A 14,965-nucleotide genomic window follows, 5' to 3' on the forward strand; every position below is an offset into this window, starting at 1 on the left:
AATGTCTGCCCTAAGAGTAGGCCCCCTGATGGGCCTGAATGAGTCTGACATTTGAGACCAGCCATCCTTACGCTCCTGTATCCACCTCTTGCCCATCAGTGAAGATCATTCTTCCATTCTCTGCTGGACACCCTGGCTAGTAAATATCCTTAACTGTCTAGGAATCCAGAACCACAGCTCAGGAAAGGACTGAGCTGACTTTCTACATGTGATTTTATACAGTCAGTGAAGTAGTAGCCCTCTTGGTGCTTCAGGGGCCCTGGAGGAGGGGATGCTCAACATAGAGAAGACAAGACAGCAGGTTAACCAATTTTAATGGAACCAAATGATTATACAATAAAATTTTATATACATTCACAAAAAAAAACACCTTGCAACTTTTTTAGGAATTGTAGGAAGCAAGCAGTGGGAAGCACATCTTTGTGGAGATTCTTCTTGGTATTGGAACTGGGAATTAGTATTTTGGTCTTTTCACTTCAACCCTGCAATGGAAGGAGAAATGAGTCAGCCTAAGATCAATACACTAACCAACTCCCACCAGTCCCACAGAGGAAGAATAATACAGCTCACCCATCAGCTTCCATCTTCTTCCTCTTCTCGATGATCTGCAAAAACAACAGTTACAGTTGATAGTTATGCTGCCAGTCTCTCACCTGAGGCCCAAGGCTGACCCCTCCTACCTCCAAGGCTCTCCAACCACCTGCCTGTTCTTGGATCTGTGGGCCAGTGTCTCTTCCCAGCTGAAGCCCTCCCACCTGAGAAGCAGTCCCACTTACTGCACTAATCTTTTTCCACTGGCGATCAAGCTCTGCCTTGTCATTGGTTTCCTTGAAGCGCCTGGTTTTCCGCCCTTCAGACATCTTGATGCCATACTGGAATGCAGCCCTGAAAAAAAAAAGGACAGTTGGGGGAAGAAGGCAGTAGAGGTTGCATAGCAGTAGCAAGATGTTCCCAAAGGGCCCTGTGAGCAGAGAACCTCTCTGGGAACGTCTCAGCCAGACTCTATCTTCTAACTGGTGTGGGCCAGTCCACCCCATTGCCATCCCTCTCCTCACTCCCTGGCCATATTCAGGACCAACTCACTTGGGCAAAGCCTCCTTGTTGTTCATATACTCGCTGTATTCTTCCTGGGTATCAAAGTCCCAGCGGCCTAAGGGGCCTTTCTTGTTACCCTATTGCAGGACAGAATGGGGGATGGGAAAGGAAGAGATGTCAGTGGAGATGGAATTTTAGCCCTTGATTAAAGCCAGGTTCTCCCACAATCCTAGGTTTCATCATTCATAAATCCCACCCAAATAAATAATAATAAATGCTTACTATATACTTACTATGTGCCAGGCATTATTCTGAGCACTAAACACATATCTTATTTAATTCTCTCAAAAACTGTATTAAGCGGGCCGGCCCCGTGGCTGAGTGGTTAAGTTCCTGCACTCTGCTGTAGGCGGCCCAGTGTTTCGTTGGTTCGAATCCTGGGCATGGACATGTCACCACTCATCGAGCCACGCTGAGGCTGCATCCCACATACCGCCAACTAGAAGGACCCACAACTAAGAATATACAACTATGTACCGGGGGGCTTTGAGGAGAAAAATAAAATCTTTAAAAAAAAAAAAAAAAACTGTATTAAGAGAGAGCTATATTTCTCTCTGCTTTCCTGATGAGGAAATTGAGGCATAAGCAGTAAAATAAGTTGGCAAGGTCACAAAACGAATAAATGGCAGAGCCAGGGTTAAGCAAGGCTCCAAGATAGAATTAAACCAGGCGTAACCACTGCAGTTCAAAGAGAACAAGGAAAAAGTAGATGAAATTTCTTCACCATTAATGATGTTAGTGTTTGTTGGGGATTTTTGTTTTTATTTTTGTCTTAAGACTTACAGGAAAATTTCAATCCTGGCTAGAATAAAATTCAGTTATTTTCTAAAGATTGTAATTCCTTCTGCCTTTTCTACTTACATACTAAAAGGCTTGCTTACTGCCTAGGATGGAAATCAAAGCCTGGCACTTTGTAGGAAATAACAAGAAATATATTTTTGGCCCTATTTCATTTGATTTTGTACAGACACTTTAAGACAGTTAAGCTGCCCATGACCCCACAATGCTGCCGATCCCATCACTGCAGCTGAGGGAAGGTGAGGCTCAGTAAATGAGACAGAGATCTTCTGGGAGTGCAAAAGGGGATATGTGCTAAAGAATAATTGCTCAAGAGCCCCCACCCATCCTTCCAACTCCAGACCTGGTCCATTTTGCTATAATCCACCTCCTCGTCACTGTCCACAGCCATGTCATCCATCCTAAAGAGAAGCAACAGTTAAATGGATGGTGCAGAGACAGACTCCTGTTTCATCTAGAAACCTACCCAACTAAGAGGCCATATGCCTAGGAATGACCACCCCTCTAGACCTTCCACTCAGAGCCTAATAAAATATTTTATCCAAGCAAGAAGTGGCCATGGGTCTCAGCAAACCAAATTGCCTCCTCACCCTCCCACTTTGTTTTCCAAACATTCCAGCCCCCCTTCCTTAATAGAGTCTCACGTACGTGGCTGGGTAGCACTCAGCGTAACTGTTGGACATGCCAAAGAAATCTCCCAGTTGCTTCTTGTCCTCTGGCTTCTTCAGCATATGCTCTGTTAAAGAAAATAGTTCTACCTACAGCAGAAAAGCTTCAAGCAGGAAGGGCCAAGGCTAGAAGCCCCAACATGAAAACTCTAAGGAGAGGGCTGTAAACTTGAATGAATCCTCTGAGAAAGGGGAAAGTCATAATGACCCCATCCCTGTCAAAATTCAGCACAAAATGAAAGGAGTCGGGGAGGGGAGGGGAGTTGTGGGGAAGCAGGTCAAATTGGAATGAAAGAGAACAGTTCCCTAGAACCCGGGAACATATTGAAATAAAAGATATGATTCAGTGCCTTCCCAGCCAGCAGACCCAGCGAACTTTTCATTGATTGACTTGATCAACTCCTTGGCAGATCCAGGTCCTAACAGGAAAGAGAAATCTATTCAGACTTTGAAATGAGGAACTTGCAACCTCTTCCCCACAATACGCTTCCAACCTGTGGCTTTCATGAAAACATTTTTTTTAAGCAACAGAACCCTTTTAACTAACAAAATTTTAATCAAACTCCAACTAATATAATATTATATATATATAATATATATAATATATAATATAATATATATATAATATATAATATAATATATATAATAATAATGAGCAGCTACTCTGAGATGGGGTAGTGTGCCCAGGCTATTGCCTATTCAACCTGCTTCATGTCCACAGAACCCCACAGCTGGAGGAATTATATCTAACAGAGCAAATATGCCCTGCCATTGCCCAGGAAGATGGAGGGAACTCTAGACTCATCTTCTGTCTATTCCATAAAGCAGGACACGGATCTTATGAGAATGCAGAACCAGGAAGTCCCCCAACCCCACCCTTGCCAGCTCTGAGCCCTACGCCAGACTCTCAGCTGAGGGGAAAGCAGGACTGCCAGAGGCAGCGCAAGATGTCCTTGGATACAACTCACCTTTGTCGACATCCATGGGCTGGAAAGAAAACAGAAACTGAAGTGAGTGTCACCATGAGGGATTCCCACTCATCCTTCCCCCAAGTCTGAATCAATTCCCTACACCCCTCGTCCCCATTTCCAGGATGCTTCCTACCCTGGATTAGTTGATGCAGTTGCTGCTATGGAGCCATGAGGCACCCATATAACAGAAGGGTCCTGCACCTGGCTGGGCAGGCAGAGATGGGCGGCTCCACCACCTGGTACCAAGGGCCACATCTCACCTCATCGTCCACTTTCGGCTTCTCAAAGTAGCTGTGCCTCTTCTTCTCCTCCTCTCTCTCGCGGTCCCGTTCCCGTTCCCGATCTCGTTCTCGCTCCCGCTCTCTGTCACGGTCTCTGTCTCTTTCCCGATCACGCTCCCGTTCCCGGTATCTCTCCCGTTCCTTGTCCCGAGGCGTCTTGGTTGTGGAGGGCACATAATCCCCAATGTCTTCGAATATACTAGGAAACAGAGATCACTAGCTGCCAAAGTCACACACACTTCACTTCCCCTGGCCCTTTCTCCAGACTGGCACACCAAGGCCTCCCCAAAATGCCAAAGATGAGAAACACAGAGTCCCTTCCTCCCTCAGATCAAGTGACAGAGGATAGGATACATACTTCATGTCAGCCTCGGGGGGTTTCTTCTCTTCCAGCTTCCCTAAAATGTAAAGAGAGAAGTGAGGAAAACACTCCTGAGGGAATTCCCACTCAGCCTCACCATGCTCTCCAGCGCTCAAATGCCCTTTTAAACATCTTCTGTTCAGAACATGGGACAACAAAAGCTACTCCCCCTCCTCCTGCCTCAAAACCGACCATTCCTTTCTAGGTGGGTCAAGCAGACAGAACACGGATGTAACCATCTCCTTGCCAATGCTCCACTGCTTCCATTTTTCTCTGCTCCCCAGGAGCCTCCCAATGTTCTGGAGATAGAAGGCTCCAGGACACCTTGGTTCCATCCTCAAATGCCCCTCCAGGAGTAAGGTTTCTCTCCCTAAGCTTCCAGGTTACCTTTATCCTTCTTCTTGAGCTTCTTGTTGCGGGTACCCTGCCTCAGGTAGGAAAGGATTTGGGTGAGCTTGCTGATGACAATGTCATTTGTGGTCAGTGTGGTCTGGGCCTGAAAACCCCAAGAAACAAGATTTTATCCCACCAAGCAGGAATCTCTTCATTCATTCATTCATTCATTCACTTAACAAATCGAAGGATGAGTTAGAATTAACTACGGAAAAGTATTGTGGACAGACATTCCAGAGAGATGAAACAGCATGTACAAAGGCCTGGGTCAAAAGTGAATCTAGCACATTCAAGAAAGTCAGGATGATTGGAAAACAAATGGGGTAGCAGGTAAAAAGAGGCTGGAAAGGCCAGAAGTCACAGGGGCTCGTAGGCTACAATAAAGATTTTGCTTTTTTTTTTTTTTTTAAGGAAGATTAGCCCTGAGCTAACATCTGCCTCCAATCCTCCTCTTTTTGCTGAGGAAGACTGGCCCTGAGCTAACATCCGTGCCCATCTTCCTCTACTTTATATGTGGGACACCTGCCACAGCATGGCTTGACAAGCAGTGCATAGGTCCGCACCCAGGATCCAAACCGGTGAACCCCAGGCCACCAAAGTGGAACATGTGAACTTAACCGCTGCACCACTGGGCTGGTCCCGCTCTTTATCTTAATAGTGAGAAGTCATTGGAAGCTTCCAAACTATGGTGAGACAAAAATTTCTGTTTTGAAATGATCACTTTGGCCATGTGGAAAAATCATACTGGAAGAGTTAATAAGGAGACTGAGGGGGTGACAGCTAAAGAATACAGGGTTTCTTTTTGGAGTGATGAAAATGTTTTAAAATTGTGATGATGGTTGCCCAATTCTATGAACATACTAAAAGCCACTGAATTGTACACTTTAAAGGGGCAAATTGTATGGGATGTGAATTACATCTCAATAATAATAAAAAACAAATAAAATATTGGAAAGGAACCAGAGTGTAAGTGGGGAAACGAATTAGGAGCCTCTTCTAATAGTTCCAGCAAGAGATGATAGCTTAGACAGAATGTTATTGGTGGAGATGAAGAAAAGTAACTGGATTCAATTGACATTTAAGAGAGAAAAATTGATGGGATTTGGTGATGGATCAAATGTGGTGGATGAGGCACAGGACAGAATCGAGGCTGATTCCCAGGTTTGAGGCTCATGTGACAGGCTCTCAGGACTTGGGTCACTCACCTCCATGGTGGGGCAATCAGCTTTGCTGCGGATAAGAGTGGTGGGGATGTCAGTGTCAGCATACTCATCATCCAGGTCTACTACATAGGCCATGCGGCCTGGCAAAAACAGCTCATTCCGTTCATATGCTTTGCTCTTGAAGAGCATGCGGTAAACATTGCGGCCTACAGAAAGAGGAGCAGCAGCAAGTAGCCAATGAGAACCTTTTATAATAACAGCTGCCATTTACTAAGTGCTTACTCTTTGCTGGCCACCATGCCAAGTACTATGCATGTTTGGCTTCATTCAGTCTTCATAAAAGCCCTGTGAGGTGGGCATTATCCTCTCCTTTTAACTGATAAGAATACTAAGGCTGAGAGTTAAGTGATTTACCTAAAGTCATCTAGCTCCCAAGTGACAGAACAAAGAATGGGATTCAGGCAGTCTAACTCCAAAGCCTGAGCTCCCATCCACTCTTCTGCACTGCCTTCTCGAGGGCACCGTGTGCCTGGTATTGTATGAGGCCCTGGGAGAAGAAGCATGAGGTTTAAGGGACTATTGATGACGATGGAAAAAACAGCTCTACTACATGCTCAATGTGACAGGCATGTTGCAGATATTATTTCTCTTCATCCCAATAATCCCATGAGGTGAACAGTGACCCCATTTTTGCAGACGGAAAAACAGGCACCGAGAAGTGAAGTCAGTTGCCTAAAATCACACGCCTACTGTAGTTTCATCATCAGGATTCAAACCCAGGTCTCTAACTGCAAATTCTAAGCTTTAATCACCAACCATGCTACCTCCTCCCCTAATGCATAAGCCCCAATCTGAAAGAGCTTCCAACCTAACTGAGGAGACATTAATAACATATATGAAATAACTAAATCCACGTCTGAGCTCTATTAGAGTATTTTATGGGAACTAGCTGCTTTGGGGGCAAAGAAGAGGAAAGTAGCTTGAAGAAAAGGGGAAGCATATCCTGCCCAGAGCATTAAATTCCCTGCAATTCACCTAGAACGCAGGGCCGCTAGCGTAGAAACTCTGTACTCACCCAAACGTGTTTTAAATTCAATTTTATTTTCAGGATCCTCATCTTTCCTGAAAACACACACAAAAAATTTTTGCTTAACGTGTTCCTGCTTCAAGTCCCACCTTTCTTGACTATCAAGCTCTCCCTGACGTTTACTTACTTGGTTTCCTTCTGAGGCTTTTCCATCAGTTCTTCCTCCTCTTTCTCTTTGCTGGCAATCTCAGCTCGTACCTAATAGGAAAGCAAGTGGAGTTTAGACATTTATTCATTTTACATATATTCACTGAACACCACCATACCACACTGTGGCAGGAACTAAGAATTCAATACTAAACAAGACAATGCAGTCCTTGCCCTAATAGAGCTTATAGCAGAAGAGACAGACAGACTAAACAACTAAACAACAAAGTACAATAACTGCTATAAGTGACATGGAAAAGAGCTATGCAAGGGTGCAGGAAGTAGGAGGTGAGGAGTTGGGGGATTTAACCATGACTGGGTGATCAGGGAAGGTTTCCCCAAGAAAACAAAATTGAGGTTGAAACTTGAAGGATGAGTAGCAATTAGTCCTACAGAGAGGCCACTGTTAGCCCTTGTAGATAGTCTGAACTAAGAGCAGCCTCCCTCCTCACCTCAAAAGGCTCATACAAGAACCTTCAGTACTCTAGTATTACTCTCTATCCATCTACCAGGGCTCACCTTTTGAAGCAGAGCAAAATCCAAGCCTTTCACCAAATGGGTATGTTCCATGTCACCACCCAAGAATTTGGACTCCTGGATCAACTGTCTTCTCTTCTCTGCAGCTGATTTGTCCCTATATAATGAAAGAGGCCACATTAGAACAGTCCTTTGTGGCAATGGCTTGGGGTGGGCTCCAGAGTGGGAAAGTGTGAGGAGGAATTCACATTGTGACTGTATGACTCTAGGATGCTGAGGGAACGATGCCCTGGGCCCCTGGGTACTCACGCCTCAGCAGTGGGGCCCACAGCTCTGTAGTTAGCAGTGGTGCTAATCAGCTCAGTTTCCTCATAATCTTTGTTCACGCCATCTCGCCGTTCCTTGGCACGGTCCCGGTACTTCTCTGCTAGTTCTCTCTCTCTCTCAATTTCTTGTTGGCGAAGCTTGGCATAATAACTGTGACCAGAGAAAGGCAAATGCGTAAGGTTCACGAGCTGCCATCCCAAGGTCAGCAGAACGTTCCCGGCTGTTTCCCTATACCTTCATCCAACTCTCTGTGGTGAAAGCTCATATACGTCCTGAGAGAACTGCTGGCTACCTCGTGATAGTCCTCATCTTGCAGCTCACAGATATACTGTTCCAATGCCACCTCAGAACACTCCATCTGTCACTTCAGAATTCTTTAATGCGACCCAACTCTACATAACCAAGTCTTTCCAGGTATGGGACTTTTCCATATGACAACTGGGAATCTTCTGAATTTTTATCACCTTCCAAATTTCAACTGAAAATAAATCATTCCTTGCTGGTCCTCCCCGAGAACAGAGGAAAAGCAAAGTACCAGGTCCAGAAAGTTTAGTTATCTCATAAATAATAATGACGATCATGATGATGATAATGTAGCCAAGATTTACTGGGTGGTTTCTATACGCTGGCACTGGCACTAGGTGTTTACATGCACTATCACAGCTGATCCTCGTGAAAACCTCATAAAAATTATTATCACTATCTTGATTGTACCCATGAGAATATTGAGGACTAGAGAGGTTAAGCAAAGTGCCCAAGGTTATCCAGCTAGAAAATGAAAAAGATAAGATTAAAAGACTATAGGCTGACTCCTAAACCTTAAATTGCCACTCTACGTACCATTCCTCTCCACTCTGAAAGCAGAAAACCTCAAACTCTAGCCTCATAACTAGCCCCTCCTCCTTTCCCCCAAACACTATCCACCTTAAAACCCAACACTCCTCCATCCTTCCTTCACCTTTTCTTTTTTCTCCTTCGTGCGGCTGGGTCTTCATCCTCATTGTACTCCCTTGGCATCCTAGAAGAGAAAGAAATTCACTGAAAGCAAAATATTGCCACAGCCCCAGAAACCCTAAGAAGTGGCCTTGAGGACTGAAGAAAGGCCTAGAATACTGACCAAAGTAACAGTTTGAATCAGGCAAAGATCCATGTCAATATTTGTGAGTGGTTCTCAAGCTTTAGGAAGCATCACAATCACCTGAAGGACTATTAAAATTACACATCCCCAAATATCTGCCCCAGAATCTGATCTGTGGGGCTGAATGGGCCCAGAAATCTGCCCAATTCAGCACCAGCAGCAACTCTAGTACAAAGTGGTCCATGGAACGTCCTCGGAGAAAAGTGAGATCCTAGAGCACCCAGTCTTCCCTGGAGCTTCAATCTCTAGAGGGAGAGAATCAGAACCATAGGCTTCAAAACAGAACTAGCCTTCTACTTCCTAAGACATCTAGTTCAATAAATTTTCCATAGGAAGGAGATGGAAGACAAGTTGAATCATCCCCAAACTTACTCATGGTGACGTGACTTAGAGGGCGGTGCAGAAGTAGGTGCAGCCCTTGGGGTCATAAGAAGTTTCCTGAAGTCTTCATTGGTGAGTTTTGATCTATAAGGCAAAGATTCAAAAAGTTAGTACCCAAAAAGAACTGGAAGAGGAATGAGTAAAAAATATGGGTAACTCTACTGGAAATCAGGGAAATACAAATTAAAACAAAAACAGGCCACTTCTAAGGCATCAGAGTATTAATTATTAAAAAATTTGCTTGGTAAATGCACCAGAGTGTTAACTATGAAAAAGTTGGATAAATTAAGTATGAGTGAGAATTTGGGAAGTGAATACTCTAATATACTGCTGATGGAAATGTAAATCAGTATAGCCAATTTGGAGGGCAATTTGGCAGGATCTATTAAAATTTACGGGGGTATATCCTATAACCCAGCACCTTAATTCAACTATATTTAGCCTGGCCAGTTACTGGCATATGTGTAGAAGAAGGCCTTAAAGGAGGTTCAGTTACAGCTTTGAAAACAAAACCTTGGAGACAACTCAAATGTCCATTCACTCGAGACTAAATAAACTCTGACAATGTTTGGCAAATGGGGGGCAGATAGCACTGATAGTACAGGAGACCATTTTAATCAGCACAGCGACAAGGACTCACTCCTTGATCAAACTTTAGTCAGGTTCCTTTGAGACCTCTTCTGATTAGGCCTCTTCCTTGGCCTGCTAAGCCCAGTTTTGACAAAAAATCCTGCTAAGTCTCCCCAAAGAAGACTTTATTCAAGAGTATCATTATAAAAGTTAAGACTATAGAAATAGGGGAGAGGGACTGAAACTCAACTCTGAATACAACAGGGACAATTGGGGATTTATAGAAAATTACTATATTATATGGATTAAAATATAATTATATTGCAAGAGGAACTCAGTTAGGCATCAAGGGTGGGATGGAAGAGGAACTTGATTAGATATCAAAGTTGATGGGAAGAGGAGCTTGATTGGTTCTCCTTGATTGATTGAGGGAATTCTCCATAAACTGGCTGAGCAGAATTCTTTGCCAAAACTGGGCTCAGCAGGCCTAGTCAAAAACAGACCTTGGAGAGGGGCTGGCCTGGAGGCATAGTGGTTAAATGGTTAAGTTCGCACACTCTATGTTGGCGACCTGGGGTTCAGAGGTTTGGATCCCAGGTGCAGACCTAGCACCCCTCATCAAGCCACGCTGTGGCAGTATCCCATATAAAGCAGAGGAGGACTGGCACAGATGTTAGCTCAGCAACAATCTTCCTCAAGCAAAAAGAGGAAGATTGGCAACAGATATTAGCTCAGGGCCAATCTTCCTCAAAAAAAAAAAAAAAAAAAAAAGACCTCAGAGAAGCCTGACTGAAATTTGGTTAAGGAGGGAGTCCTTGTCACTGGGAGTCCTTGTCACTTTCATGAAAATAATCTCCAAAATATTGAGTGGGGGGGACAAAAGCAAGTGGCAAAATGATATATATATAATATAATACCACTTAATTTTAATATTTTAACTCAGCAAGCAATGATATATTTTCCTCAGATATGCATGTATATAAATGCATTAAAAAAGAACAGGAGGAAAAGATACACATCAAAAAAGGTAATGGTGGTTTCTTCTAAGAAAGGAACTGAAATTGGGGATGTTATCAGAGAACTTTACTCTTATTTTTGATGTTTTAATTTTCTACAGGAAGTATTAATTCCTATATAATATGTAATTAAACATCAACCTTAAAAATTAGCACCCTCCCTAAGCAAAACTACACTAAGATATCACCTTACATCCATCAGAATGGCAAAAATAACCAAAACAAAAAGTGACAAATCTTGGAGAGGGTGTGGAGAAAAAGGACCCCTCATACACTGCTGGTGGGAATGCAAACTGGTGCAGCCACTATGGAAAACAGTTTGGAGATTTCCCAAAAAATTAAAAATAGAAATACCATATGACCCTGCCATCCCACTACTGGGTATCTATCCAAAGAACTTGAAATCAGCAATTCCAAAAGTCCCATGCACTCCTATGTTCAATGCAGCATTATTTACAATAGCCAAGATGTGGAAGCAACCTAAGTGCCCATCAACTGATGATTGGATAAAGAAGATGTGGTGTGTGTATATATATATACACACACATACATACATATATATATATACACACACATACATATATATATATACACATACATATACATACATACATACATATATATATATACACATACATACATATATATATATATACAATGGAAGACTACTCAGCCATAAAAAAGGATAAAATTGTCCCATTCACAACAACATGGATGGACCTTGAGGGCATTATGTTACGTGAAATAAGCCAGATGGAGAAGGACAATCTCTGTATGACTCCACTCATAAGTGGAAGCTAAACATGTAGACAAAGAGAACAGATTAGTGGTTACCAGGGGAAAGGGGGCTGGGGGGGTGGGCACAAAGGGTGAAGTGGTGCACCTACAACACAACTGACAAATAATAATGTACAACTAAAATTTCACAAGGTTGTAAACTATCATAATCTCAATAAAAAGTGGAAAAAAAAAACCTAGCACCCTCCCTGCCAGAATTTCTCCTCTAATACTCTTATGCAGTTGGCCTGATGCAGTCAAAGTTCACAGAGACAAAGCGGAAAGTGTACAATTTTTTGACCATCCTTGCTCACAAGATATTCCGAATTCTTTCACCATCACCACCACCACTCTAATCATTGCCCAGCTCATTCCCATGGTGCTACATCGAAACACTCACTGGTGGAAAGAGTGAGGATCGTCCACATCGTGGCCATCTGGAGCCAAAGGGTTGGAGAACGGCTCGCCTGAGAAAAAGAATTGACATTAATTTAATCACTCTTTGGTGTCAGGTCCTGTGCAAAAGTTGGGGATACAGTAGTTAACAATACAGATGTGTTTTCCTGTCAAAGTGCTCACAACCTGGTGAGGAAGAAACGCAGGAAAAGCGACAGTGAGAATCAATGTAATACGTACAGAAGCGGAAAAATACAAGGGGCTATGGGAACCCAGAAGAGAGGACACCTGAAACCGCGCTGGAGGATCAGCAAAGACTTCCTGAAGATGATGTCTAAGATACTACGCGAAAGATAAACTGGCGCAACCCAAGATTAAGCGATTTGGGAGGAGGGGGTAGTTCACAGATAAAAACCCACCAGTCGTCACCTGGGGCGAGGACGAGGCTTTTAGGGACCGAGTCTGGCGCTGCCTGGCCTCACTCGGGGCCCAACGGATTCGCCAGGCTCCCAGCGGCTCACTCCTGGCCCCTCCCCACCCGCGCGCATACACACACACACCGGGGTTAAACTCTGAGGCCAAAATAACGCTCCAAGCGTCCCGACCCCGTAGGGAAGAAAGGGCAGACGACCCGAGCCTTACTATCTCGCTCTGGCATTCCGTCCGCGGAGTTTTACCGTCAGCAAAGACTGACAACAAAAACACAGCACCAACAGGCTCTTCCCCACCAAGCCGCTCAGGAACCAACCCACAGTGCCTTGCGCTCCGCAGCCGCCGCCCGCCTGCACGCCCGCACGCACGCACAGCAATTGGCGGAAACCTGACCGGTGCCCTTCAGTACTTGTATGGCATTGGCTAAACCTGTCTCCGCCCCTCTACGTCATCAGCCTATCGCGGAGAGTGGAGGGTCGGCGATTGGTCCGACTGGAGAAGTTGGCCGGAAGGGCGGGGGCGGGGTTTGGGTGTCAGCAGAGATGGCGGCGGCCGCGGCGAGTCGAGGGCTCCGGGCCAACCTGGGCCTTCGTGAGATTCGCATCCACTTATGCCAGCGCTCGCCCGGCAGCCAGGGCGTCAGGTGAGGCGCGGCGTGCTGAGGCGGGCGGGCTTCGGGGCGCCGGGGTCACGACCTCGACCTCCCGGGTGTTTGGGGAGACCCGCGCCCACACAGCACGCGCGGCGCTTTCTCCGGCCCCGCAGGGACTTCATCGAGAAACGCTATGTGGAGCTGAAGAAGGCGAACCCCGACCTGCCCATCTTAATCCGCGAGTGCTCCGATGTGCAGCCCAAGCTCTGGGCCCGCTACGGTGAGCGCCGGACGCTGGGAGTCTGGGACCCCGGTGGAGGGAAAAGGGTTCGAGGAGAGGAAGGGCCGCCCAAGGTCACGCAGAAACCCATAGAGAGACCGGAACTAGGACTTCGGCCTTGCTGTTGACCTTGTTGAGGATAAGGAAATTTACATTCGCAGTTACAGGATGCTTTGTCTCCCGGGTAACATCTGTGGAGGCAGGCCCGGGCCTGCAGAAGGACCGGGGGTTGTCGTTCTGGAATTCAGAACAGGCTTCAGATAGGGGAGAAGAGATGCTGGTCAATTCTCGTCAATGTAGGGCCTTCCAGATTACGGGTGGGCAGTGCTGGTCCAGGTAAGAGTGTGAGAATCTCAATAATAACCTAAAATAATGACTGTTTAAGCACTTCATGATAGGCCCTATGCTGAGTGCTTTCCTGCCTAAATCTCATTTAATCTTCATTAATTATATGAGAGTGGATTCTTTTTTTCTCATTGTAGAGATAAGGAGGAGTCAGAAATTCTATGCAACATACCCAAGGTTATGTAGCTAGGATACAACAGGGTTGAGCCTTTACTTTTGTTCCTGCTTCCTAGAATGCTCTTCTGCCAGACTTCCGTGGCTAGCTCCTTATTATTCAGATTGTTATTATTCGTCTCTGAGCTTATATAGCACCTCCTCAAAAAGGCATTCCCTGACTAGTTCTGTAACATTACCCTCAGCCCCTTTCTATGTTACCCTATTTCAACTTAACGACAATATGAAAATTACTATCATTTTGCCTGTCACATAGTAGGCATGGAGTAAATACTATCCTTACTGAGTAGTGGTATTTTAGTCACGGTTTTCAACTACATCTTGCCCTAGGAATGTCTGGGGGAAGCAGGGAGTCACACCTAAGGCGAACTCCTTCTAACAGTGGACATCTGCAGTAACGTCATGCACTAAAAATTGTCTGGAGGAAGAAAAAAGGTTCTCCTTCCAAAAGCCAGTAGACTAGAGGAGGAGATGGACTGAAATAACTTCAGTGTATTATACTTGGTGGACTACGGGAGCCATAGAATGGCCAACCAGCCAAGACTAGGCCCATGCAATGTGCTCACAATGGTTAATAATAAATGCCTACTGTCCCCCTTAAAACTTCCCTGAAGCACCTTCCTTCCCATTGTGGCCACCCAGAATCAGCCAAAACTCTAGTTGAACCTGCACTTCCTAGATGTGTTTGAGACCAACTGGATAAATTCTTGGCATACCAAATCCACCTTGGTCATATCTCTTTACTACCCTCCCTATCCTAACAAGACTGTAAGTTGCAAACAAAGACCTGTTGTTGTACTTTGGTAGCCCCCCCAGTGCAGAGTGGACAGTTAATCACTTCCCTCTTTCCTCAGCATTTGGCCAAGAGAAGAATGTCTCTTTGAACAACTTCAGTGCTGATCAGGTAACCAGAGCCCTGGAAAATGTGCTAAGTGGCAAAGCCTGAAGCCTCCACTGAGGTTTAAGAGTGACAGCCCCACAGCCTGGGCTCTGCTGGACTGAGTACAATGTGGAAAAATATGTTCTTCTGTTCTTTATAAAGCTTGTGCTGTAAGATGCCATCTTAGGATGTTCTTTTCCTTGTTCCATCCCTTAC

At 44.9% G+C, this 14,965-nt stretch overlaps 2 protein-coding genes across 2 annotated transcripts; one reads left to right on the plus strand and one right to left on the minus strand.

Moving 5' to 3' along the window:
• Positions 1-297: 297 nt before the first annotated feature.
• IK (IK cytokine) lies at positions 298-12,829 on the minus strand. Its single transcript, XM_014730620.3, has 20 exons — positions 12,689-12,829; positions 12,051-12,117; positions 9,279-9,371; positions 8,727-8,786; positions 7,751-7,918; positions 7,484-7,598; positions 6,945-7,015; positions 6,806-6,852; positions 5,773-5,936; positions 4,562-4,670; positions 4,172-4,211; positions 3,793-4,012; positions 3,530-3,548; positions 2,902-2,980; positions 2,542-2,622; positions 2,237-2,294; positions 1,084-1,172; positions 777-885; positions 571-605; positions 298-482 (listed from the first exon to the last, which is right to left on the minus strand). Exons 1-20 carry the CDS (start codon positions 12,702-12,704, stop codon positions 455-457), a joined length of 1,668 nt encoding a protein of 555 aa, XP_014586106.1. The 5' UTR covers positions 12,705-12,829; the 3' UTR covers positions 298-454.
• A 4-nt stretch (positions 12,830-12,833) lies between these two features.
• Positions 12,834-14,930, plus strand: NDUFA2 (NADH:ubiquinone oxidoreductase subunit A2). Its single transcript, XM_023635073.2, has 3 exons — positions 12,834-13,121; positions 13,244-13,350; positions 14,724-14,930. The coding sequence occupies exons 1-3, from the start codon at positions 12,892-12,894 to the stop codon at positions 14,813-14,815; spliced, it is 429 nt and encodes a 142-aa protein (XP_023490841.1). The 5' UTR covers positions 12,834-12,891; the 3' UTR covers positions 14,816-14,930.
• The last annotated feature ends 35 nt before the right edge of the window (positions 14,931-14,965 follow it).

The sequence above is a fragment of the Equus caballus genome, chromosome 14, assembly GCF_041296265.1.
Source record: "Equus caballus isolate H_3958 breed thoroughbred chromosome 14, TB-T2T, whole genome shotgun sequence".
NCBI classification, from domain to species: Eukaryota; Metazoa; Chordata; class Mammalia; order Perissodactyla; family Equidae; genus Equus; species Equus caballus.